Genomic DNA, 26,642 nt, shown 5'->3' with positions numbered 1-26,642 from the left:
AAAGCTGTGTCAGAAAACAGCCTTACCAGTGTGGGTTTTCTTTATAAGAGGGAGTAATGTCTGATGCATGCTGTGTTTCTTTTGCATAGGCAGCTAAAGCAAGATGCACTGATTTATTCAAGAGTTAAAAGTGGATGACTCTTATTCTGTTATACAGAAATGCAACAATTCAGATTGTCATCAGAATATAATCACTAACAAATGAGCCTTTGGAATCAGCCTGTTAGAACATAAATTCCTTTTTAAAGCAAGAAACTTAATGCCCATATGTTTAAGATGCTATAGCCTGCTGTAACTCAGAAGTGTATAAATCATGAATTTACCAATGTCAATGTTATTTGATGTAAATGATCTCAAATAGTTTTGTAAATGTGATTTGGTGACTGGAATGATAACTAAAAGCTGAGGGAAAATGTCTGGAGGTCATTCATGTGTAAGCGGGGCTTTCACTGCGACTGACCATTTCTCTTGATCCATGATTAAATGCAATCCTATGAGGTTCATCTGAGGTGTCTTCTGATACAAATTGCCTTCAAATTGAAAGTGAATATAGATCTGAATCTTTGCTCAAACCTGAAAACACGTGTGCCTGAGTAACTCCGGTGTTTTAACTATTCCACCACAGAAAAACAAAAATGCCCCTTTCTGCTTCAAGAAACTCCATGTTCTTTTCTAAACACCTTATCTGAAAAACATAAAATAGATATAATTTTGGTTAGAAAATAAAATGGAAAATTCTATTTGCAGTTATTCTATGGCAGTTAAAATGGTCACTGATTGGAGTTAGATATGGTCCAAATCTGAATGTCCATTTTTGATCAGTTTGATGTTTCTCTTCCTTTTGCCTCAGGAGGTAACACCTGGTCATGAGAGGAAATCACACGCAGACTAAATTTATCCTCTTGGGAGTTGCAGACAGCCCATGTGAGCAGACTCCTCTTTTTGTCTTGTTTCTAGTGATTTACATTGTCACTCTGGTGGGGAACTTTGCCATTTTCACATTGGTTCGGGTGTCTCCCAGCCTCCACACCCCCATGTACTTCTTCCTTGCCCATTTTGCCTTCACTGACATCTGCTATTCCACAGTCATCTGCCCCAGGATGCTGGCAGACCTGTTATCAGAGGACAAAACCATTTCTTTCACTGGCTGCATGACGCAGTTCCTCACTTTTGCTTTCTTTGCTACTATTGAGTGTTATCTCCTGGCCATGATGGCCTATGACCGGCACGTTGCTATCTGCCAGCCCCTGCTTTATGTGACCATCATCTTCAGCCGTGTCTGCTGGCAGCTGATAGCATCATCCTACCTATTCGCCTTCCTCAGTGCCATCATCTACACATGGTGCGTGTTTGGAGGTTCCTTCTGTGGTCCCAACCGCATCGACCACTTCTTCTGTGATGTTGTCCCTGTTCTAAAGCTCGTGTGCTCTGACACCCACAGCAGTGAGATGGTCATCTTTGCCTTTGTCACCATCAACGTGGTGGGTACGAGCCTGGTCATTTTACTCTCCTACATCTCTATTCTCTGTACTGTGCTAAGGGTGTGCTCAGCACAGAGCAGGGCCAGAGCCTTCCACACCTGCGCCTCCCATTTGATGTCTGTTTCCTTGTTCTTCGGGACATCATTCTTCATGTACCTACAACCTCCCTCTAGTCACAGGAGCCTGGATAAGGTGGCCTCCATCATCTACACAATGGTCACCCCCATGCTCAACCCATTCATCTACAGCCTGAGGAACAAGGAGGTGAAGGGGGCTCTGCTGAAGTGCGGGAGAACATTCTTCAGCCACTGGCAACATAGAAGAGTTCTGTCATCTGGGACATGAACAGTCCATGGGCAGTGTGAAAGCCAATGGGGCACTGAAATACTGAGATTTTCCACTGATACTCATGACTTTATGGAAGTTCTTCCAGAGTTTCTGCACAAAAGTCTATGATAGTACTGAATGAGAAACAGACCCCCCAAATCACACCATTCTTGGAAGAAAACCAAGAGGAGATTGAGCCTCAAAGTTCATTTCACTTCGCAGGCCCGCTCCTAGAAGAAGAAATTACCCTCAATAATCCCAGGCCTCTTTTCCTCACAGGAAACACCAATCAGCTTTATTCATATTAAACATTTGTCATTCATAAATGAGTATTTTCATTGCAAGATTCTTGACCTTGTTCCTCAGCTCCAGTAGAGTTCCTCACTCTTACCTGTGAGTTCTTTGTTAAAGCTGCTGGGGTGGGAGGGAAGAGGCAGTGTAGTTTTACATTTGCTTGCTGAAAAAGAGTCAGAGAAAAGGCTTCAAAAGATTGATTGCATTTGTTTGTGCCTTCCAAAGAGAAGAAGTTGGTGGGAATCAAGGTCTCAAGCTGCACCTTTGAATATCATGAGGAATCCCACCCCAGTCTGCAGCTTCACAATAAATTTCACTTCAAAGAAGAAATTGTAGACAATATAATTCATAATACAGGATGATGAACTGTGTTGATACTTCTCAGTGTAAAGGACAATTTGGGCACATCAGGGGGTCTCCCATTCATTTTAAGTGGAGTTTTACATTCATTTGCAGTGCTGTTTACTTCAATAGTGAGAGAAATGGAATTCCAGCTGGACATCAGCACACACATCCCATGTCCATGCCCAGCTCATGCTAAAGCCCACCAGGAAACCAAATTGTCTATTTCATATAAGAATTAATTCTGTAGAAAGCTTCCATAGATGAAACACAATGCTGAACAGAATCAATGGTAATTGAGAGCTTTCTGGGTCTGAAAGAAGCCAAAGCACACTGATGGGGGAAAATATCTTTCCTTTAGCTGTTGTGACTGAGAATTAAATTATATTTGGAAAGTATGTGGATGGTGAAGAGACTGTTTATGTGCTCTGAAAAACAATGATATGAAAGGAGACTGTCTTAGGTATAAGGGGAACGTGGCTTCTACCTGCAGTCAATGAAGGGGCCAGACCCTACATCATTAAACGCTATAGAATTTGCAGGACAGAAACCTTTGATATCAGAGAACTTCCTTTAAAAACTTCACTAAACCTTGTTTTCTTCCAATCTATTTTATTGGATATTTCTGCTTAGACTATAGGTATGGAATCATGCAGCTTCAAAAAGCCCAAGTTTGACCTCAAAATAGAGGTACTGGAGAAACACAACTGTGAAGTCCAGCAATACATGAAACAGGCTTGAGGTTTTGGAAATACATTTTATACTGAGATCATCATTGCATGATTCTGCTTCAATCTTTGCAGAGAAAGGGTCTACATAATGCAGAAACTCCTGGCTGTAGACACAAAATTCCCACACCAAATACATACCAGATTTCCTATCAATCCAAGTCTAATAGTTTACCTGGTAAAGGAGAAGTCACTATGAACCAGAGAATGACACTTGTATATAGGGTTCAATTCATTATTCTATTTCCCTCACTGAGAACACTACCTCCTATTTTGCCCATGCAGGGACATGGTCCAGATGGAAAGCAATAGCCAAAGCAGTGAGCACTGCTGGGTGCAGAGCATGATGGGTTCTCCTCTGCAGGAGCCTGGAGACTGCCACAGGGTTGGTCTCATTCATCTCTTTAAAGAGAGGCAAAGGGGAACACTCTGGTGTGCAGGGACCATCCCACAGAATCTGAGCAAGAGAAGTTAGGCAGAACAGAGACCTGGGCCAAGTTCAGACAAGACTCCAGAGCATCAGGCAAGTTGGTGATGAGGAGGCAGGTCCAAGAACAAAACGGGTCAATACAGAAGAAGTCAACAACCTGCTCAGGATCAGGTTCAGCAATGGCTAGGGAGATCCATTAGCAAGCCTAGGTCACCATGAAAGGATTCCATAGGTGTGCACAACGCCTGCTAAACTGGAAACCACAATGCCTTTAATAAAACTCAAACTCTCTGGGCTGAGGTTAAATAGAGATGGAGGTCAAATATGCAGAGGGTAGGGATGGAGCTGCAACTGAGGCTGCTCATGTGGATGAAGGCCTCTTAGTTCACCCTGGGATAATTCATCATTGCCTGGAAGTGTCCATTTCTCGACCTTGAGTACAGTGGAAGCCCAGAGTCAGCAGCTCAACTGTTGGACATCCAGGTACTTCATAGAATCATAGAACAGTTAGGGCTGAAAAAGACCTTAAGATCATCAAGTTCCAAACCCCCTGCATTGGGCAGGGACACCTCACACTAAACCATGTCAACCAAGGCTCTGTCCTTGAACACCACCAGGGATGGAGCTTCCACAAGTTCCTTGGGCAATCCACTCCAGTGCCTCACCACCCTCACAGTAATGAACTCCCTCCTTAGAGCCAATCTAAACTTACCCTGTTTAAATGTTAACCCATTAGCCCTTGTCCTATCACTACAGTTAATAATGAAGAGTCCCTCCCCAGCATCCTTATAGGCCCCCTTCAGATACTGGAAGGCTGCTATGAGGTCCCCATGCAGTCTCCTCCAGGCTGAAGAGCCCCAACTTCCTCAGCCTATCTTCAAACAGGAGGTGCTCCAGCCCCTGATCATCCTCATGGCCTCCTCTGGATTTACCATGTAGATAGCCACACTGGGGATGGAAAACTGGGCTCTCAAGTGTCCACAGAGGGACAGCAGCAAATCCAGAGGGGGAGCCCCTTGTGCATCATGTTCCATTTTGGGACCCTCTGTAAGATCTGAAATGGCTCTAAACTCATTCTGTGGCCAAGAACAGACAAAAAACTTTGCATTCCCCACAGGTGTGTCAGAAACACCACGAAAGCTGCTCATCAGTGCTGCTGTGTAGCTGTGATAAGGGATGGCTCAGCAACTCCATGACTCTCAGATGCCCAAGCACCACAATGCCTTTCGGAGCTGATTTCACACCCTTTGATTTTCCTTTCCTTTGTTTTCCTCTGGGAAAACATGAGCAGCCCTGGAGGCTTCCTCCCAGGAGAGCACATGCAACTGTATTTACAGCCCCAGCACCACAAGCTGGGCTCTTGGAGTCTGGCAGGAGCTCACCTCTCTTCACATCAGGTACTTAACAGAGCTGATGCCGGCACATAGATGTTCTCTGCTGCACTGGGGATAAATCCTTGGCTCCCATCACTGAGTGGCAGAGGGAAGGCACAGGAGGTAACACCAACACAAAGCAGAGCTTCACCTGCACTGAGGTAGTGGGCTTGTGTCTGCATGTTCTAGTTGCCTCTTTAGCAAAGCTGTGTCAGAAAACAGCCTTACCATTGTGGGTTTTCCTTATGATAAGATGGAGCAATGTCTGATGCAGGTTGTTTTTCTGTTACATAAGCAGCTTAAGCAAGATACACTGATTTATTCAAGAGTTAAATGAGGATGAATCTTATTCTGTTATAAAGAAATGCAACAGTTGAGATTGTCAGCAGAATATAGTCACTAAGAAATCAGCCTTTGGAATCAGCACATTTTAACATCAACTCAGCTTTCAAGCAAGCAGCTTAATGCCCATGCTTTTAGGATGCTTCAGCATGCTGGAGCTCACAAAGGTATAAATCATGATTTTACCAATGTGTATTTCATCCTTTGAGAATGATCTCAAATAGTTTGATAAATGTGATTTGAAGACCAGAATGATGATCAAAAACCAAGGGAAAATATCCCTTGCATGTGAAGTCATGCACGTGTAATCTGGGGTTTCCCTGGGACTGGGACTTTCTCTTGCTCCAAGCTTGCGTGCACTCATCATGAGTTTCCTCTTAGCTGTCTTCTGAAACGAATTGCTTCCAAAGTGAAAGCTAATAAAGATTTAATTCTTTTTTTCCATCTCAAAAAATATTTGTTGCAGAATGGCTCCAAGAGGAAGGCCATGGATCCTTAGAGGCCTTGTGTGAGCAAAGCAAGGTGTAGGCCTCACAGGTAACCGGAAACCAGATGTGGGAGGAGAATGTGAAGGAAGCTGTGTAGAACTAACCAATACTGTTGTGACTAGTAGGCGTCGTTAAACACCATGCGGATTTAAGCAAAGTGGGCCACAAATAAAGTAGAAGCTTGCTTATCACCCATATTGGGTTGGCGTGTCTTGCTTCTCCTCGCCACTAACAAATGGCACCCAAACAGGGACGCAGACTACAGGGCCCCGGTTAGCGGGGACCCGGACTACAGGGCACCGGTTGACGGGGACCCGGAATACAGGGCCCCAGTTGATGGGGACCCAGAATACAGGGCCCTGAGTAACAGGGACCCAGAACGGCGAGTGAGCGGCACCAGCAGCAGCGGCCGGGGAGCGTGGGCAGTGCTACTGAGGTGGCGTGACGGACCCGGGTGCTTGGACTGACCGAAAGGAGTCCGCCGCTGGGGCGAACCAGACACTGCTGCATCGGGAGGATGATTCGGAGACTGAGGTTACAGGACAATCCAGAAAAGGATGATCTGGAAAAGGCTGGCCATGAAAATGGACCGAGAGGTAGCCCCTGATTTATTACAGCGCTTTTTATAAAAGCGGGGAATTAAGCCTGAGACTCTAAAGCAGCTAGCAGGTCTAGTGGCTGTAGGGAAGGCTAAGGGATTTTTTGTAGATCCTAATACAGTTTTTGAGGAGAGTGAGTGGCAAAAGTTTGGTGATGAGTTATTCGACTCGATGCTTGATGATGATAAAACGGCAAGGAAACTTGGTAAGCCTTGGAGAGAAGTAATAAATTGTATAAAAAAATACAAGGCGTAAAAGAAAATCGCAGCTGTAGCAACAGAGAAACTAGGAACAGAGGTCCCCGGTCTGTTGAGGCCGGGGGAATATTATAACTCGTTTCCCCCAACCCGCGGGGCGCTCCCTGTTCTCGGAGCGCAGGGTTTCCCGCCCCCCTTTCCTTTTCTCCCCCTCCTTCTTCATCAGAAGGTGCAGCGGAGGAGGCGCAACTCCCTGCTCCCCCACCACCCCAGTTGAGTTCCGAAAGGCAGAGGGATTCCGACAGTAGGGACTTTGAAAAGGACAGAGAGAGTGTATTAGAAGGGATACGCATGATAAATGTCGAGGAATCCGAAAGGAAGAGGGTGATGCCTCGGCGCCGGATCGATTGGGACGCCATTTTGAAACATGCAGTAGAAAATAGAGATTATGCCCTAGAGGGAGATCTGGAGGACCTGTGAGCCTTTCCAGTCCGGTACGAACCAGATGGACTGGGAGGAGCACAGGGAACCCATTATGCCCTAGTTTGGAAATTTTTAACTCAGTTACGGGGTATGGTAAACGAATCAGGATTGCACGGTGAGCCCACTAAACAGATGTTAGGTTATATATGGAGTGGTACAGTTTTATGCCTGAAGATATTAAGGGAGTAATTAGGATGATCATGACACAATCGCAGCCGCTATTGTGGCAGGCGCATTGGCAGCAGCTCTGTGATAGATCATCAAATCTGCCCAGAGGTCAAAATGACCCGCTGTTTGGTGTTACAACAGAACAATTGATGGGAACTGGGTGATTTGCTAGTATAGGCATTCAAGTGCAAATGGGGCCAGACGTTTGCCTGAAATCCATGGGTACTGCCCAATCCAGCTCACATGGACTACTAACACTCCGGTGCGGGTCGAGCAGTGGCCGCTGAAAAAGGAAAGTCTAGAGCAAGCGCAACTTTTAGTGCAGGAACAATTGCAACAGGGACATCTACAACCTTCCATGAGCCCTTGGAATATGCCGATTTTTGTTATAAAAAAGAAAACAGGAAAATATAGACTGCTACAGGATTTGAGAGCTGTCAATGCACAGATACAAGCGATGGGTACCTTGCAGCCAGGACTGCCCAACCCTGCTATGCTCCCTGAGGGTTGGCACCTGCTGATTATTGATCTCAAAGACTGCTTTTTCACAATTAAGCTGCATCCACTAGACACCGCACGATTTGCCTTTACCTTGCCAATGCCAAATAAAGCAGCACCTTTTCGCCGTTTTGAATGGACTGTATTGCCACAGGGCATGAAAAATAGCCCTGCCCTGTGTCAACTGTTTGTGGCCAATGTGCTCCAGCCCCTTCACCGAATATGGCCAGGAACATTAATTTATCACTCTATGGACAATATTCTATTCACCCAAAATCAACCCTTCACTACGGACCAAGAGACTCTACTGGAGCAGCAACTGAGCAAGCATGGACTCGTTATCGTGGCTGAAAAAATTCAGCGCGGCCCTGACTGGAAATATTTAGGCTGGCATATTACGGAGGGCCAAGTATGACCGCAAAACCTGCAACTTCACATTCAAATATCAACCTTACATGAGGCACAGCGCTTACTTGGAGATATACAATGGCTGCGTCCTGTCGTGGGCATCTCCAGCATTCACAGGCATTAGAAGTCAGCCTGCTGTCTCAGGCTGCGGAGCTCAAGGTAGAACAACTGCAATCCACCACCTTGCGCTGGATCAGCCAGCAAGAATGGATCAAGATACCAAAAAGGAGTGAGCGCCCGCTGGCCAATGCAGTAACGATTTTTACAGACGCCAGAAAGAAGTCTCGGTGTGCCGCAGCGACCTGGATGCAGAATGAGAAATGGCACCAGCAGATATTGGCCATGGAAGCAGAGGACTCACTGCAAACCTTAGAACTAGTGGCGGTCGTTTGGACCTTTCTGAACTGGCATCACACAGAAATAAATGTAGTCTCTGATTCTATGTACGTCACAGGTGTGGTTCAGCGCATTGAGGATGCTCGACTCAGAGAGTGTCAAAACCGGCGGTTGTTTGACCTGCTGCGTCAGCTGCAGGCGACCATTCACCAGCGGGAGTGTGCTTACGCCATCATCCACATACGGAGTCATAAATGGTCACAGAGGTTGGGGGAAGGCAATGATAGAGCAGATCAATTAGTTTCCATTGCTGCACCCCTGAGCAACTTCATAAAAGCCAGGGAGGCCCACAACACTTTTCACCAGAATGCCAAGGGTCTATTCCGTCAATTTAAGATTACAATGGAAGAAGCGAGAGGCATTGTTAGGGCTTGCCCCAGCTGTAGCCATCATGGACCAGGGCTGGGATTTGGGGTGAACCCTCGGGGCTTGGGCCCTTGTGAATTGTGGCAGATGGATGTCACACACGTGCTGCAGTTTGGACGCCTAAAGTATGTGCACGTCACAATTGACACATATAGCAGATTCCTATGGGCTACAGCCCAGACAGGAGAAAAGGGTTCCCATGTAGTATGGCATCTAACTAGCTGCTTTGCTGTTATGGGAGTACCTCAGCAAATAAAAACGGACAATGGGCCTGCCTATGTAGGTGAGAGAATGCACCAATTTTGTCAACAATGGGGAGTCAAGCATGTGACTGGCATTCCCCATTCACCAACGGGACAGGCAATAGTTGAGCGGGCGCATCAGACCCTGAAACGGTACCTTGAAAAGTTCAGTGACGTTCATGCCGTGCAAGAAAGACTGTCTAAGGCATTGTTTGTTTTGAATTACTTGTGCATTTTTGCAGACCAGGACTCTCCCCCTGCTCAAGTGCACGGCCGAGTTGCGGCGTCCGAGTCTAAGGCACCCATGATGGTCATGTACCGTGATCCCAGCATGGGCCTGTGGCGGGGCCCGGCAGAAGTGAAGTACATGGGGCGAGGTTATATGTGTGTGCTCATGTCCACAGGTACACAGGTCCCCGCAAAGTGGACTAAAACAGTGTCTTTATCTTCCCCTGCTCTTCCTGATAGTAATGAAGGCTCCGAAAATGGCCAGTTATCTGCCTCCGCAGCCCAAGACCAACGGGTGGGCGACAATGGTTAAGCTTAGGGGGCAGAACACCATTTGCCTCGCCTTATCGTCCCCTGGCAACCCGTTTTCAACCTGTTTGGTTGGTGTTCCTATAGGTGACTGGCCCTGCCCGTCCACCATACCGTGTGTAGCACTGCCAACCTCAACAGCACAACAGACAATTGGGACGCTTGGGTACCCTATTTGCCTATTGCCCCAAATGAGCCTCAGGAGTTAGAATTATTAGGGGCCGTGCGAACGGATGCCTGTGTGACACTTAGTTGGACAAGCGCCCAAGCCAAGGTGAATGGTACCGCGACAAATGTAAATTCTAGTCCTTTACAGGAACACCAGCGTGTGGTGCAGGTATGCTTCCCGCAACACTTCCCGCTCTACCGATCATCCCCTGAAGTTGCCCAGTGGAATGTTCCTGATTTGTGGCGATCGAGCCTGGCCTGTTATTCCCTCTAAAATGAAAGGGGGACCTTGTTCTATTGGAAGACTGACACTGTTGGACCCCAACACTTCAATAATTCCTGATATGTCTTGACAGCACCATTTAAGGCGCTTAAAACACTTTGTACATAGTTTTACTGCTAACTGTAGATCTGATGTAAAGTTTTGGTCACCTGACACTATTATAGCAACTTCTTTACTCATGCCAGGTGTGGCTTCGGCCAGGGCCTTGGTTCAATTAAACAGACTGGGTTGCTGACTTGCTAAGCAGACAAATACTACATCGAAGGCAATTTCTGATTTGTTGTTTGATGTTGATTCTGTGAGACATGCAGCACTGCAGAACAGAGCCGCTATAGACTTTTTGTTGTTGGCACAGGGACATGGATGTGAGGAGTTTGATGGAATGTATTGTATGAATCTTTCTGATCATTCTAATTCGATACATGCACAGCTGAAAACCCTGGCTCAGCTTACCCAGCAATTGCAAGTGAGCAGTGACCTAGGGATAACTAAATGGTTGTCCTCATGGGGCATTACAGGTTGACTTAAAACACTGCTATTCGAAGGACTGCATTTATGTATCATTGTTATTTCAGTCATTGTAGTTGTTAGACTTGCTTATAGTTGCGTGATGAAACAGGTGAACAGAGCGACCCGCAATGTTTTGCTTGCACAAAAGAAAAAGGGGGGAATTGTTGCAGAATGGCTGCAAGAGCAAGGCCATGGATCCTTAGAGGCCTTGTATGAACAAAGCAAGGTGTAGGCCTCACAGGTAACCAGAAACCAGATGTGGGAGGAGAATGTGAAGGAAGCTGTGTAGAACTAACCAATACTGTTGTGACTAGGAGGCGTGGCTAAACGCCACGCAGATATAAGCAAAGTGCACCACAAATAAAGTAGAAGCTTGCTTATCACCCATATTGGGTTGGTGTGTCTTGCTTCTCCTCGCCGCTAACAAGTATTAAATTAAATCCACATTTTTAAGTGTCACATCTTCGAAAAAATAAATGCCACCTGTTGCTTCAATGCTCTTGCTGTTCATTTCTAAATACCTCAACTGAAAAAAATAAAGTATACATAATTTGGGTTAGAAAATGTAGTAGAATATTCTAAAAAGTAGCAGTTACAATGGTTATTGATTGAGGTTAGATATGGTCCAAATGTGAATTTTTCTTTCACTGGCTGCATGATGCAGTTCCTCACCTTTGCTTTCTTTGCTACTATTGAGTGTCATCTCCTGGCCATGATGGCCTATGACCGGCACGTTGCTATCTGCCAGCCCCTGCATTATGTGACCATCATCTCCAGCCGCGTCTGCTGGCAGCTGGTAGTATCGTCCTACCTATTTGCCTTCCTCAGTGCCATCATCTACACATGGTGCCTGTTTGGAGGTTCCTTCTGTGGACCCAAACACATTGACCGTTTCTTCTGTGACATCGTACCTGTGCTTAAACTCCTCTGCCCTAATAAATACAATAGCGAGATGGTCATCTTTGCCTTTCCCACCACCAACGTGGTCATGAGCGTGGTCATTTTGCTCTCCTACATCTCTATCATCCGCACCGTGCTGAGGGTGTGCCCAGCACAGAGCAGGGCCAGAGCCTTCCACACCTGTGCTTCCCATTTGACAGCTGTTGCCTTATTTTTGGGGACATCATTCTTCATGTACCTACAACCTCCATCTAGCCACAGGAGCCTGGAAAAGGTGGCCTCCATCTTCTACGCTTTGCTCACCTCCATGCTCAACCCATTCATCTACAGCCCGAGGAACAAGGAGGTGAAGGCAGCTCTGGTCAAGTGTGAGAGGAGATTGCTCAGCAGATGGCAACATAAAAGAGTTGTATCACCTAGTACACCAAGTTCATCTTAAGTGAGAGACTTTGGGACACTAAAACAATGGGATTTTCCACTGATCCTCATCATTTTATATAGGTTCATCCACAATTCTTGCACATGAGTCAATGACAGTATTGAATGAGAAATACACACCACAAATCACATCTTCCTTGGAAAGAAACTAAAAGGAAAGGAACCTCAAACTTCATTTCACTTCACAGTCACCAGCCTGTGGGAAGAGATTACCTTCAATTATACCAGGCCTCTTTTCCTCACAGGAAACACCAATCAGCTTTATTCAGTTACAGGTTTTGTCACTGATAAATGTTTGTTTTCCTTGCAAGATTCGTGACCTTGTCCCTCACCTCCAATAAAATTCCTCACTCTTACCTGTGAGTTCTTTCGGCCTGGGAACAGCACTGACAGCACTGACGTTTTTAGTTACTGCTCACATGTTTAGACTGACCAAGGACTGTGAGTCTCATGCTCTGCTAGGGAGGAGGGGAAGCCGGGAGGAAGCAGAGACAGGACACCTGACCCAAACTGACCAAAGAGGTATTCCATACCACAGCACGTCATGCCCAGGATGTAACTGAGAGTTACCTGGAAGGGCTGGGATTGCAGGGTTGGACGAGGTACTAGTTGGTGCATGGTTGGGCTGGGGGGATGGAGGAGTTATCAGTCAGTGGGTGATGAGGTTTTGTATTCTCTTCCCTTGTTATTTCCTTTATTATTATTGGTGGTGTTTTGTGTTATACATTAGTTACTAAACCATTCTTATCTCAACCAGTGGGAGTTCCATTCTTCTGATTTTCTTCCCCATCCCTCTGAGAGCAGGGGGAGGGCAAGGGGGGGGGGGAGTGCGGTGCGTATGTGTGTGGGAGAGAGACTGTGTGCCTGGGTTTAAACCCAGTTTTCAATGTCAATCTTTTTTTCTGCTGGAAGGCACCAGACTGACAGTCCAGGAGATGCACTGCAGGAGTGTAGAACAGGATTTCTGAGTGGTTTTGAATGTCTTTCTTACCCATGGGGTACTGGGCTAAAACCAAGGCTTGAGACGTGGGAAGATCAATATAACAGAGGGAGAAATAACTCTCAATCAATTTTGGAAACAAGAAAAATATGTAATTCAAAGATTATTGAAAAGAACTACATGAAGGCAAAAAAAGCCACTAAGAATACCTGGGTGCGCTTGTGCAGGGGGAATAATGCAGCTTGAAGTCCCAGATACAGTCAGCTGGTTATTGCACTTGCTCCATCAGCTTCATCAGGGGACCCAGGCCAGCAGCACCTTGGCTGTTCAGGGGTGAGGAAGACCCCAAATCCTCTCTCCCACCAGCACTAAGGCTCTTTGTACCCCTGCTTAAATTCACAGCAGAGCAGAGGCTCAGATATGACTTGTCCTTATTTAGCACAAGGGCTTTGTTGACCAACAGACTGTCAGAGATTTATTTCACAGAATCCCAGCCTGGTTTGTGTTGGAAGGGTCTTTAAAGCTCGTCCAGATCCAATCCCCCTCCAACGGGCAGGGACACCTTATGCTAGAGCAGCTTGCTCCAAGCCCTGTGTCCAACCTGGCCTTGAACACTGCCAGGGATGGGGCAGCCACAGCTTCTCTGGGCACCCTGTGCCAGCACCTCAGCACCCTCACAGGGAACAGCTTCTGCCTAAGAGCTCATCTCAGTCTCCCTTCTGGCAGGTTCAAGCCATTCTCCTTGGCCTGTCCCTACAGGCCCTTGTCCAAAGCTCCTCCCCAGGTTCTTGTAGCCCCTTTAGGTACTGGAAGCTTCTCTGAGGTCTCCACACAGCTTCTCTTCTCCAGGATGAAAAGACCCAATATTATCAGCCTGGCTCCGTACGGGAGGTGCTCCAGCCCCAGATCATCCTCGTTGCCTCCCCTGTACTTGCTTCAGCAGCTCCGTGACCTCCTTGTGTTGCAGACGCCAGAGCTGTATCAAATCCTCTTGACCTTCCCGCAGTTCATCATTGAGAAAATGCTTATCAAGCAGGCAATGGAGACAGTGGTCAGTGCCTTATGTGAAGTCTGAGCCTCCTTTTTGTGGGCTCTACTTTCATTTAGCACAATAAAGACACAAAAAAACAAGGTGGTGTCTCAGGGCTGCTATTGAGGAGCTGATACTTATTTGGATGAAATATTGAATTCTCAGGCCACACTTAAAACCACCTGAGGCTCTTTGAAGAGAACCATTTGTTGTGCAGGTTCTCCATACCCTGCACTTGCTTTGTGATCTCCTTAACTGTAATAATGACCAATAGGGACCAATAATGACAAATAATGGCCAGTAATTACCAAATCCATGACCACCTGTTTCTTCCTTACCTCCACAGTACTGAAGAGCTCCAAATGTGCTTTCAAACCCTGCATAGATGTGGCAGCAGCTTTCGCTCCCACAGCCTCCTCAGAGCCCCCTTCACCTCCTTGTTCCTCAGGCTGTAGATGAGGGGGTTGAGGGTTGGGGTGAGGATGGAGTAAAACAGCGACACCAGCTTTGCCTGATCCCATGAGGATGCCTCATGAGGCTGGACATAGGTGAGGATCCCGGGTGCATAGAAGATGGTGATGGCAGCCAAGTGGGAGGTGCAGGTAGAGAAGACCTTCAGCCTCCTAGTGGCCAAAGGGATCTGCAGGACGGTGTGGAGGATGTAGGTGTAGGACACCAGGATCATCAGGAGAGAGACCATGGCATTAAACACACTGTTGTAAACCTGCAAGACCTCATTTGTGCTTGTGTCTGAGCAGGAGAGCTGCAGGAGGCTGGGCAGCTCACAGAAGAAGTGGTTGATGCTCCTGGCCTGACAGAAGGACAACCTCCCTGCCAGCGTGATGTGCACCAGGGAGGTGAGGAACCCGATGGTGTACACCAGCACCATCATGCCATAGCAACGCGCCCTGGTCATGGTAGTGGTGTAGAGCAGGGGCTTGCACACAGCTGTGTATCTGTCGTAAGCCATTACCCCATAGAGAAAGCTCTCACAGATAGCCAGAGCGAGGAAAATATACATCTGGGCAAAGCAACCCCAAAAGGAGATGTGGCTTCTCCCCAGCAGGAAGGTCTCCAGAGCTTTTGGGATGATAGCGGAGGAAAGGCAAAAATCCATGCAGGATAAGTGGGTCAGGAAGAAGTACATGGGGATGTGGAGGTGGGGGTCAGTGTTGATCAGCAGGATCATCGTCACGTTCCCCAGCACCATTAAAACATAGAGGGATAAGAAGACTGTGAAGATGGTGGTTTGTAGCTCTGGGGCATCAGAGAAACCCAAGAGGATGAAGCTGTTTAGAACAGTGAGGTTTCCTGTATCTGTCATTTCAACAAGTTGATGGATTTGGATTGAAAAGAATCAGTGAAATACACCCCTAGAAGAGAAATAATGTGGAAGTTTAGTTGGAATATAATCCATAAAGTAAATGCAATGGAAAATGGTGCATTTGTAATGCTGTATTTCTGTGTGCAGCCCAAGATCTGAAGTCAGAGAAGTGAAGGAGCTAATTACAAAACCTGAAATTAAAAGAGAATAATTCCACCATGATTGATATACACTTCACTAATGATACACAGGGAAACATCATGTCTATCAAAGTGTAATACAATAAAATCTAATAAATACATCTCAGAATGTGGAAAACAGAAAAGATTTTGTATTTTCTTCACTGATTTCTGGGAATTTTAAGGATTTTTTTTCTCCTTTTTGTATTTTTCAGAGTGGATCACTGCTCTTCTGTAGCTTCTTTACTTGTGCTGCATTGTTTTCATCACAACACAAAGCCATGTACTTGAAATTTTCTTTTGGTTCTAAGTTTATCTGCTTTTGAGGGACCCTCACCCTGAATAATGTTAAGGGAAAGCAGTGGTCTTGGCTCCAGCAGAGCTCTGCTGTGATTGCAGTGAGCTTCCTACGACCAACCCAAATAGCCACCTAAGGGTTTAAAATACAAAATACACCAAATATAAAGGAAAATTTTAAGGCTTTAGCTTGGATATTCTCATGCTAAAATATCGCTAAATCAGTTGTAGATGGGGTCAGGAATATTGGTGTTTTTGAAGCAAATCTACTAGGCATTCTAGGACACTTTTATTCACACCATGGGTTATCATGGGATGCTTTGGGTTGATGGGACCTTAAAGCTTACCCAGATCCAAACCCTCCCACGGGCAGGGACTCCTTCCACTAGAGCAGCTTGATCCAAGCCCCTGTGTCCAACCTGCCCTTGAACACTGCCAGGGATGGGGCAGCCTCAGCTTCTCTGGGCACCCTGTGCCAGCACCTCAGCACCCTCATAGTGAAGAATTCCTTCCTTACATCCAATCTGGATCCCCCCTGTTTCAGTCTGAACCTATCACCCCTTGTTCTTTTCTCAGCACCCTCACAGTAAAACACTTCTTCCTTTTCTCCAAACTGAATTTTCCTGTTTCAGTTTAAACCCATCACCCCTTGCCCTATCGCTACAGTCCCTGAAGAAGAGTGAAATTCAACATGCCATCATGCATGTGAGAGGCAGCATGACCAGGGTCAAACTGGACCCACCACCCATCAAACCCTTTTGTACCTGCTTGGTTAAAGAGGAAGGTGGTGGTGGATGCAGTGCCTGCAGCTCATCCTGGAGTCCATGCAATGGGTTGAAGGAGAGATGCTTGGGAGCAGGATGCTCCAGGCTGGCTGCTGGAGGGGTTTTATCTCACAGGAGGCATTACCTCAGAGGCTTGTGTTGTGCAAACTGTCCTCCCAAAGGACCCTCCTCCATCGGATAATTAGTTTGACTTGATCAGCAAAACAACCTCTCAATTCTTCTCTCCCCAAACTCCTTCTGGCTGCATCAGCACCTCCAAGACCAGTTCTCCTGCAGAGACCTACCCCTGAAGACAGGCCCAGGACAGTTTGCTTTGTATTTCCCCATCTATCACATACCTCTTCCTTTCAGTGTTTCCCTGAAGAAGCCCTTTACTTCCACAGGGATCATCTAATATTGCATTGAAGGGAGCTGAAAACAAGCACAACAAAGCATCCTCTCTGTGGATGGTTTGTGCTGGTCCTGGGGAGCCCTTTCCAGGGGACCCAGGCCAGCAGCACCCTGGCTGTTCAGGTGGAAGCAGGACCCCAGATCCTCCCACCTAACAGCACTCAGGCCTTTTACACCCCTACTTAAATTTGCAGCAGAGCAGATGCTCAGACATGACTTCTCCCCATTTAGCACAAGGGCTTTGTTGACCAACAGACTGTCAGAGCTTTATTTCTTAGAATCACAGCCTGTTTTGTGTAGGAAGGGAGCTTAAAGGGCATCCAGTTCCAACCCTTGCCACGGGCATGGACACCTTCCACTAGAGTAGCTTGCTCCAAGCCCCTGTGTCCAACCTGGCCTTGAACACTGCCAGGGATGGGGCAGCCACAGCTTCTCTGCGCACCCTATGCCAGCGCCTCAGCACCCTCACAGGGAAGAGCTTCTGCCTAAGAGCTCATCTCAGTCTCCCCTCTGGGAGGTTAAAGCCATTCCCCTTGGCCTGTCCCTACTGGCCCTTGGCCAAAGACCTTCTTCAGGTTTCCTGTAGGCCCCGTCAAACACTGGAAGCTTCTCTGAGGTCTCCACACAGCTTCTCTTCTCCAGGCTGAGCAGACCCAATGTTCTCAGCCTGGCTCCATATGGGAGGAGCTCCAGCCCTTGACCATCCTCGTTGCCTCCTCTGGACTTGCTCCAGCAGCTCCAAGTCCTCCTTGTGTTGGGGACATCAGAGATGTATCAAACCCTTTGGTCCTACCCTCAGTTCATAGAATCATAGAATCGTTAGGGTTGGAAAGGACCTTAAGATCATCAAGTTCCGAAGCCCCTGCCGTGGACAGGGACACCTCACACTAAACCATATCACCCAAGGCCTCGTCCAACCTGGCCTTAAACACTGCCAGGGATGGAGCATTCACAGTCTCCCTGGGCAACCCATTCCAGTGCCTCACCACCCTCACAGGAAGGAATTTCTTCCGTATATCCAACCTAAACTTCCCCTCTTTCAGGTTTAACCTGTTGCCCTTGTCCTATCACTACAGTCCCTAATGAAGAGTCCCTCCACAGCATCCCTATAGGCCCCCTTCAAATACTGGAAGCTGCTCTGAGGTCTCCACGCAGCCTTCTGTTCTCCAGGCTGAACAGCCCCAACTTTCTCAGCCTGTCTTCATACAGGAGGTGCTCCAGTCCCCTGATCATCCTCGTGGCCTCCTCTGGACTTGTTCCAACTGTTCCATGTCCTTTTTATGTTGAGGACACCAGAACTGCACACAATACTCCAGGTGAGGTCTCACAAGAGCAGAGGAGAGGGGCAGGACCACCTCCTTCGACCTGCTGGTCACGCTCCTTTGGATGCAGCCCAGGATACTGTTGGCTTTCTCGGCTGCAAGCACACAATGAAGCCAGCTCATGTTCATTTTCTCATCAGCCAACACCCCCAAGTCCTTCTCTGCAGGGCTGCTCTGAATCTCTTCTCTGCCCAACCTGTAGCTGTGCCTGGGACTGCTCCGACCCAGGTGTAGGACCTTGCACTTGGCATGGTTAAACCTCATGAGGTTGCCATCAGCCCACCTCACAAGCGTGTCAAGGTCCCTCTGGATGGCATTCCTTCCCTCCAGGGTATCAACCAAACCACACAGCTTGGTGTCATCGGCAAACTTGCTGAGGGCGCGCTCAATCCCACTGTCCATGGCAGCGACGAAGATGTTGAACAAGACCGGTCCCAACACCGATCCCCGAGGGACACCACTCGTTACTGGTCTCCAGCCGGACATTGAGCCATTGACCACAACTCTTTGTGTGCGGCCATCCAGCCAGTTCTTTATCCACCGAGTGGTCCATCCATCAAATTGATGTCTCTCCAATGTAGAGACAAGGATGTTGTGTGGGACCTTGTCAAACGCTTTGCACAAGTCCAGGTACATGCCATCAACTGCTCTACCCCTGACCATCAGTTCTGTAGCCCCATCATAGAAGGCCACCACATTGCTCAGGCAGGATTTCCCCTTAGTGAAGCCATGCTGGCTGTCACTCAGCACCTTGTTGATTTTCATGTGCCTTAGCATGCCTTCCAGGAGAACCTGCTCCAAGATTTTGCCAGGCACAGAGGTGAGACTCACTGGTCTGTAATTCCCCGGGTCATCCATTTTCCCCTTCTTGAAAATGGGGGTTATATTTCCCTTTTTCCAGTCATGGGAACTTCACCTGACTGCCATGATTTCTCAAATATGGTGGCCAGTGGCTTCGCAACTTCATTCACCAGCTCCTTCAGGACCCGCAGATGGATCTCATCAGGACCCATGGACACGTGCACGTTCAGATTTTTAAGATGGTCTCGAACCAGTTCCTCTCCTACATTGGGCCCAAGGTCTTCATTCTCACAGTCCCTGCATCTGCTTTCCGAGACTTGGGTGGTTTGTTCAGAGCCTTTGCCAGTGAAGACTGAGGCAAAGAAGTCATTCAGAACCTCAGCCTTCTCCAAGTCCTGCGTCGCTAGTTTTCCCGAGAGCTTCCTGAGGGAGCCTACGTTCTCCCTTGTCTGTTTTTTATTTGCTATGTACCTGTAGAATCCCTTCCTGTTTTCCTTAATACCCCTAGCCAAGTTTAATACTAACTGGGCCTTAGCTTTCCTAACCTAGTCCCTAGCTTCCCGGACAACATCCCTGTACTCTTCCCATGCCACCTGTCCTTGCTTCCACCTATTATAAGCCTCTTTTTTCATTTGAATTTTCCCCAGGAGCTCCGTATCCATCCAAGGAGGTCTCCTGGCCATCCTGCTGCACTTCCTTCTAGTTGGGATGCAACACTCCTGAGCTTGTAGCAGGTGATCCTTGAATATCAACCAAGAGTATTGGGCCCCTCTGCCCTCTAGGGCTGGATCCCATGGAACCTTCCTAAGCAGGTTCCTGAAGAGGCCAAAGTCTGCTCTTTTGAAGTCCAGGGCAGTGAACTTGCTGCACACTCTCCTCACAGTCCTGAGGATCTCAAATTCGAGCATCTCATGATCGCTGCATCCAAGGCTGCCCTGGAGCGTCACATTTCCAACGAGCCCATCCCTGTTGGTGAGCACGAGGTCCAGCATGGCACCTCTCCTTGTCAGCTCCTCTATTACTTGCAGAAGGAAGTTGTCTTCTACACAATCGAGGAACCTCTTGGATTGCTCGTGCCGGGCCATACCCTCCTCCCAACAGATGTCAGGGTGGTTGAAGTCACCCATGAGAACAAGGGCCTGTGAGCGCGAGGCTTTTCCTATCTGTCTATACAGCACTTGATCCGCAGGTTCTCCTTGATCAGGCGGTCTGTAACAGATCCCCACAGTAATGTCTCCCAGAGCTATATTCCCTTTAACCCTGACCCACAAACTCTCTGTGGACTGCTCACCTGCCCCCAGACAGAGTTCCATACTCTTTAGCCTATCCCTAACATAAAGGGCAACTCCCCCTCCCCGCCTGCCAGGCCTGTCCTTCCCAAAGAGCCTGTAACCTTCTATCGCAACACTCCAGTCATAGGAGCCATCCCACCATGTTTCTGTGATGCCTATTATATCATACCCCTGTAGACGTGCCCGCATCTCTAATTCCTCTTGTTTGTTCCCCATGCTACGGGCATTTGTATAGAGGCATCTGAGCCGAGCTCCAACTGAAGCCGGCTCATTGGCTGGAGCGGCTGGGATATCTCTACATTGCTCCAGGCATTTATTATAGGTTCTGGCAACTGACTGGGTGTGTTGGAATGGAATGATGCTCCCCTCCCCCAACACATCTAGTTTAAAGCCTTTTAATACCTGAGCTGGAGGAGATAACAGAAGTTAAGTGCACTGACTCTCTGTTAGACTCATCTGCCACACTGAGGGGAATAGTTCTCTCTGTGCTGGAACCTGACCAAAACTGCTAGTAGTGATAGGACAAAGGAGAATGGGTTAAAACTTAAATAGGGGAAGTTTAGGTTGATCTAAGGAAGAAGTTCTTTACTGTAAGGGTGGTGAGGCACTGGAATGGGTTGCCCAGGGAGGTTGTGAATGCTCCATCCCTGGCAGTGTTCAAGGCCAGGTTGGACAGAGCCTTGGGTGACATGGTTTAGTGTCAACCCATGGCAGGGGGGTTGGAACGGGATGATCTTAAGGTACTTTCCAACCTTAACTGTTCTACGATTCTACTGACAGCAATGTGCCAGCTCAGCCTATTTTTGCTGTCTAGGACAGGACTCTCTGCCCCAGGCTGCCAGGGAAACCTCCTGAGACTCGAGTATCTCACTCAATGAGTTGTTGTGGGCAGCTGGGGATCCAGCAATGCTGTATCAGAGCTGGGGTGATGGATTCAGGGCTCCTGGGGCATCACACTCAGATGTTTTCAGTCTTTCTCATGGAGCAAATGGAATGCACAGTCCCTTTTTCTGCCACCCTAATGAAATGTGTTGACAAGTTTGCAAGTTCTTCACTTCTCCAGTTTTCAAAGATTGGGTTTGGGTTTTTAAAAGAAAAGGTCTGATTTAGCCTCATGATTAAGAGATTTCTAAAGGGCTTTTGAATGTGTTTCTCTGCCTGTGAAGATTCACCAAGAACCACAGTTAGATGTTCCTTCAACTATCAAATCTTTATTGTTTTAATATCCAGCCTAACAGAGTACATGCAAGCCACATGGCATTGCTCTTCCCTATTTCACTCCATCTTTCCTCCTTCCCACAGGGATGCTGCCATGCAATACAGTAACAGGGCTGAAGGCAACCACACCGCAGAGACCCACTTCATCCTCCTCGGCCTGACAAGCGAGCCCAAGATGCAGACTCCTCTCTGTAATCTTCTTCATGATTTATCTCATCACTCTCATGGGCAACCTTGGGCTGATGGCACTGATCAAGACAAGCCCCCAGCTGCACACCCCCATGTACTTCTTCCTCTGCAATCTCTCTGCTGTCGATCTTTGCTACTCCTCTGTCTTTGCTCCAAAGCTGCTTCTTGCCTTCTTGGTGGAAAACAAAACCATCCTTACCCTGCCTGCTTCCTGCAGCATTTCTTCTTCCTCATGTTTGTGACCACAGAGGTGTTCTTGCTGGCTGTGATATCTTATGACCGCTATGTAGCCATCTGCAACCCACTGCTCTACACGGTTTCCATGTCCCAGGGGGTCTGTGTTCAGCTGGTGGCTGCATCATACATGAGGGGGAATTTTGAACTCCCTAATCCAAACCTGTTGCTTGCTGCTGTTGCCTTTCTGTGGTCCAAACACCATCAACCATTACTTCTGTGACACTAACCCTTTGCTGGAGCTCTCTTGCTCCAACAGCCACCTCAATGAGCTTTTGCTTGTAATTCTTCATGGGAGCATTTCCGTGTCTGTGCTGGTCCTCATCATCACCTCCTATGTATACATCCTCCTGTCCATCCTGAGGATTAGGTCTGCTGAAGGAAGGCACAAAGCCTTCTCTACTTGTGCCTCCCACCTCCTGACCGTTACCTTGTTCTACGTCCCTGCTGGGCTCAGCCACATGCAATCAGCTTCCAAGTACTCCCTGGAGACAGAGAAAGACACCGCTGTGTTTTACACCCTCCTTGTCCCTATGCTCAACCCTCTGATCTACAGCTTGAGGAACAAGGATGTTAAAGATGCCCTTAGAAAAGCAACAGCAAGTAACCTCATTGTGAGCTGCTCATTGACCAACCCGGTCCCAGCTGGTTGATAGAACTCCTAATCTTTCCCTTTTTAACTCATTTGGCGTCAGCTGTCTGGAGGAGGAAGGAACTGAATGTCTTTACAGGAGCAGGTACAGAACATTCTAACCATGATTTAAACTCTGCAGAGGCTCAGTGATGTTAAGCATCCCCTCAATATAGGTCTCTGATAAATATTCTCTTGTCATCTCTTGGGTTTTTGTTTTGGGGGAAATAGATGTGATATCATAGGAGGTGGCAAAAACAAGCCCATGAGGAATTTCCCTCTTCAGTTTAACTTTAGAAGTTGCACTGATTCAAACAGTCATTCATCCAGAGGCAAGTTCAAGGAGGGATGAAGGGTTTTGAGGAGGTACATCCAAAATACATCACTTTACTTTGGGCTAATGCAAGGAAATGCATAAAATCCCATTTGCTCCCAGAAGGATGTGCAGTGCAAAGTAAGGAAATGGGAGGAGAAGCAGAGCCACTGAGCTGCCAGAGGATGAGCATGGTACGTGCTGTGATTGAGCATTGGGAAGATGCTAAATCTCTGTGTGACCAGGACATCCCAGGCTGGAGGCAGCAGAGCTGTGTCTGTCATCCTGCACCTTCCTTCCTACCACTGCAAACATCCAGCTCATCCAAAGAGGTTTCGCAGCACTGTGTGGGTTGGAGGGAGCTTAAAGGCCACCTATTTCTTACCTCCTTGCTGTGGGCTTCATCTCACATCTGGTTTAGGAGAAGTAGCAGCTGAGAGTAGGATTTTCCCCTATTGCCAAGGATTTTAGTGTGATTGAATGTAATGACTTTAGGGAGAAGTATGTTTTTTTCCCCTATTTTCTTGTTGTGGGGCTGCTGTGATATTTCCTCCCCCCCAACTCTTCCCCAACACAACCTGTTAACTGAGAAGGTACCACTGAGGAATGCTGCAGAACTTCATGCTCTGCAAAGCAGAAATAACCAACTGCAACCTGTTAGAGACCTTTAGCAATAAGCTCTTTCTGTAGCAAATAGAGACCTGGATGCATTGCAGGATAGGGGGGATCATCTGCTACTTCATGGTACTTTGTACATGGCTGCACCCAAGTTAGTCCTGACGTTGTGTTTTTCATAGCTAAAAATAAAAGAGAGACTCCCAGCACCATTTCTGTTAGTTGGACATGTAAAATATGACTAAGCATACCCACTGTATGCTATACCTAGAATTGTAACTTGTTTTTTCCCCCTCGGATGTAGGAGTTTGCATTTGGATGCCTGATGTAGAGTGCAACAAAATCTATCTGGAGCACCCAGTTGAATAGGGGTCATTTTCCCTAAGAGACAGACACAGACAAGGAGGGGGAGATGTTTATAACACTTAGTTTCCATTAGAGCTTGCCTTGTCCCTAGCTTGGACACCAGAGGGTCTTGCCCCTCATGAAGAGTTGTTTGTGCTGTTTGCATGATGCAAGTTGCCTCAAGGGAGCAGCCAGGACCAATTATTCTCAATGGGAAGGCAAGCTGGGAGCTGAAAGTGGCCACAAAACAGAGCACTGTCCCCTTGTGCCTGAGCACAGCAGCAGCTTCCACTGATAGCCCAGGGGAAACTGAGAGTCAGGTTCATGGTTGCTACAGACCAGGAGCAAGCCCAGTTAAAGCACAGCCCTGGAAGTGGTCCCACTGCCAGGACTGAGCTTAAATAGAGCCTGAGCCTATGTCAGAGGGTGTGTGAGAAGGACCCAGGTGATGCTGGCCATGGCAATTACTGTGGCTGCACTCCCTGATGTCTCAAGGAGAGGGGAACTGGGTTTTCCACCACCCAATGCCCTAAACATAGCAGCAGCTCTGCATTAAGCTTCCTCTGATGTATTCCTGTGCGCAGAGGATGAAAGAATGGAGCAGAAAGAAGCAAAGAGCTCCTTTATTGTGTTAATGAGAATCATCCCTCCTCAGTTATGCAAAATCATGGAATCATGGAATGGTTTGTGTTGGAAGGGAGCTTAAAGCTCCTCCAGCTCCGACCCCAACACCTTCCACTGGAGCAGCTTGCTCCAAGCCCCTGTGTCCAACCTGGCCTTGAACACTGGCAGGGATGGGGCAGCCACAGCTTCTCTGGAAACCCTGTGCCAGTGCCTCAGCACCCTCATAGTGAAGAATTCCTTCCTTACATCCAGTCTGGATCCCCCCTGTTTCAGTTTGAACCTATCACCCCTTGTTCTTTTCCTACAGACCCTGATGAAGAGTCCCGCTCCTGCATCCTTGTAGCCCCCTTCAGACACTGGAAGCTGCTCTGAGGTCTCCAAGCAGCTTCTCTTCTCCAGGCTCAACAGCCCCAGTGTTCTCAGCCTGGCGCCATACGGGAGCTGCTCCAGCCCCTAAGCATCCTCGTGGCCTCCTCTGGACTTACTCCAGCAGCTCCATGGCCTTCTTATGTTCCCTGCAGAGAAGGACTTGGGGGTGCTGGTCGATGAGAAAATGAACATGAGCCAGCAGTGTGTGCTTGCAGCCCAGAAAGCCAAGCGTATGCTGGGCTGCATCCAAAGGAGCGTGACCAGCAGGTCGAAGGAGGTGATCCTGCCCCTCTGCTCTGCTCTTGTAAGACCTCACCTGGAGCATTGTGTGCAATTCTTGTGTCCTCAACATAAAAAGGACATGGAACTGTTGGAACAAGTCCAGAGGAGGCCACGAGGATGATCAGGGACTGGAGCACCTCCCGTATGAAGACAGGCTAAGAAAGTTGGGGCTGTTCAGCCTGGAGAAGAGAAGCCTGTGTGGAGACCTCATAGCAGTCTTCCAGTATCTGAAGGGGGTCTATAGGGATGCTGGGAAGGGACTCTTCATTAGGGACTGTAGTGATAGGAGAAGGGTAACGGGTTCAAACTTAAACAGGGGAAGTTTAGGTCGGATATAAGGAAGAAATTCTTTAATGTGAGGGGGGTGAGGCACTGGAATGGGTTGCCCAGGGAGGTTGTGAATGCTCCATCCCTGGTGGTGTTCAAGGCCAGGTTGGACAGAGCCTTGGGTGAGATGGTTTAGTGTGAGGTGTCCCTGCCCATATCAGGGGGTTGGAACTGGATGATCTTAAGGTCCTTTCCAACCCTAACTATTTTATGATTCTAGGATTCTATAGACACCAAAACTGTATCAGAACTGCAGGGGATACCAGAGCTGTATTGAACCTTTGGTCCTTCCCTCAGATCTTCAAGCTCACTTGGGATGAACAGTTATCAACCAGGCAATGGAGAAAGTGGTCACTGCCTTACCTCAAGGTTGAGCCTCCTTTTTGTGGGAACTACTTTCATTTAGCACAATTTAGACACAAACCACCGTGGTGCTGTCTCAGTCCTGTTATTAAATAACTGATACTTATTTGGATGAATTATCAAAGACTCAGTCCATGCTTAAAATCACCTGAAGCTGTTTGAAGAAAACCATCTGTTTCCCAAACTCCTTCTGGCTGCATCAACATCTGGATGCCTCATGAGGCTGGACATAGGTGAGGATCGTGGGTGCGTAGAAGATGGTGATGGCAACCAAGTGGGAAGAACAGGTAGAGAAGACCTTCAGCCTCCTCGTGGCCAAAGGGATCTGCAGGACGGTGTGGAGGATGTAGGTGTAGGACACCAGGATCATCAGGAGAGGGCCCACGGTGTTTAACACAGCATGGTAAACCTGGAAGACCTCATTTGTGCTTGTGTCTGAGCAGGAGAGCTGCAGGAGGCTGGGCAGCTCACAGAAGAAGTGGTTGATGCTCCTGGCCTGACAGAAGGACAACCTCCCTGCCAGCGTGATGTGCACCAGGGAGGTGAGGAACCCGATGGTGTACACCAGCATCATCATGCCATAGCAACGCGCCCTGGTCATGGTAGTGGTGTAGAGCAGGGCCTTGCACACAGCCGTGTATCGGTCGTAAGCCATTACCCCAAGCAGGAAGGTCTCACAGACAGCCAGAGCCACGAAAATATACATCTGGGCAAAGCAACCCCAAAAGGAGATGTGGCTTCTTCCCAGCAGGAAGGTCTCTAGAGCTTTTGGGA

General features: G+C 47.8%; 2 protein-coding genes and 1 pseudogene across 2 annotated transcripts; 2 read left to right on the top strand and 1 right to left on the bottom strand.

Annotated features, from left to right (window-relative positions):
- Positions 1-866: 866 nt before the first annotated feature.
- LOC133282408 (olfactory receptor 5AP2-like) lies at positions 867-1,897 on the top strand. Its single transcript, XM_061478417.1, has one exon. The coding sequence runs from the start codon at positions 867-869 to the stop codon at positions 1,824-1,826; it is 960 nt and encodes a 319-aa protein (XP_061334401.1). The 3' UTR covers positions 1,827-1,897.
- Positions 1,898-14,386: 12,489 nt separating this feature from the next.
- Positions 14,387-14,938, bottom strand: LOC133282431 (olfactory receptor 5A2-like; the record flags this gene model as incomplete). The annotated part of the gene is made up of 1 exon (XM_061478434.1): positions 14,387-14,938. A coding segment is annotated over exon 1 (552 nt), but the record flags the coding sequence as incomplete, so codon positions are not given.
- Positions 14,939-21,724: 6,786 nt separating this feature from the next.
- On the top strand, positions 21,725-22,652 carry LOC133282430 (olfactory receptor-like protein COR8; annotated as a pseudogene).
- Positions 22,653-26,642: the final 3,990 nt, after the last annotated feature.

Source organism: Pezoporus flaviventris, unplaced genomic scaffold (assembly GCF_033815535.1).
Source record: "Pezoporus flaviventris isolate CSIRO_AGI_PZ_B2104156 unplaced genomic scaffold, CSIRO_AGI_Pfla_v1 ptg000123l, whole genome shotgun sequence".
Taxonomy (NCBI): domain Eukaryota; kingdom Metazoa; phylum Chordata; class Aves; order Psittaciformes; family Psittacidae; genus Pezoporus; species Pezoporus flaviventris.
This window is presented reverse-complemented; position numbering and strand designations above follow the sequence as displayed.

What these genes read in the sequence shown, in the direction of transcription:
- LOC133282408 (XM_061478417.1), top strand. Translation starts at nt 867, where the DNA reads ATGAGAGGAAATCACACGCAGACTAAATTTATCCTCTTGGGAGTTGCA.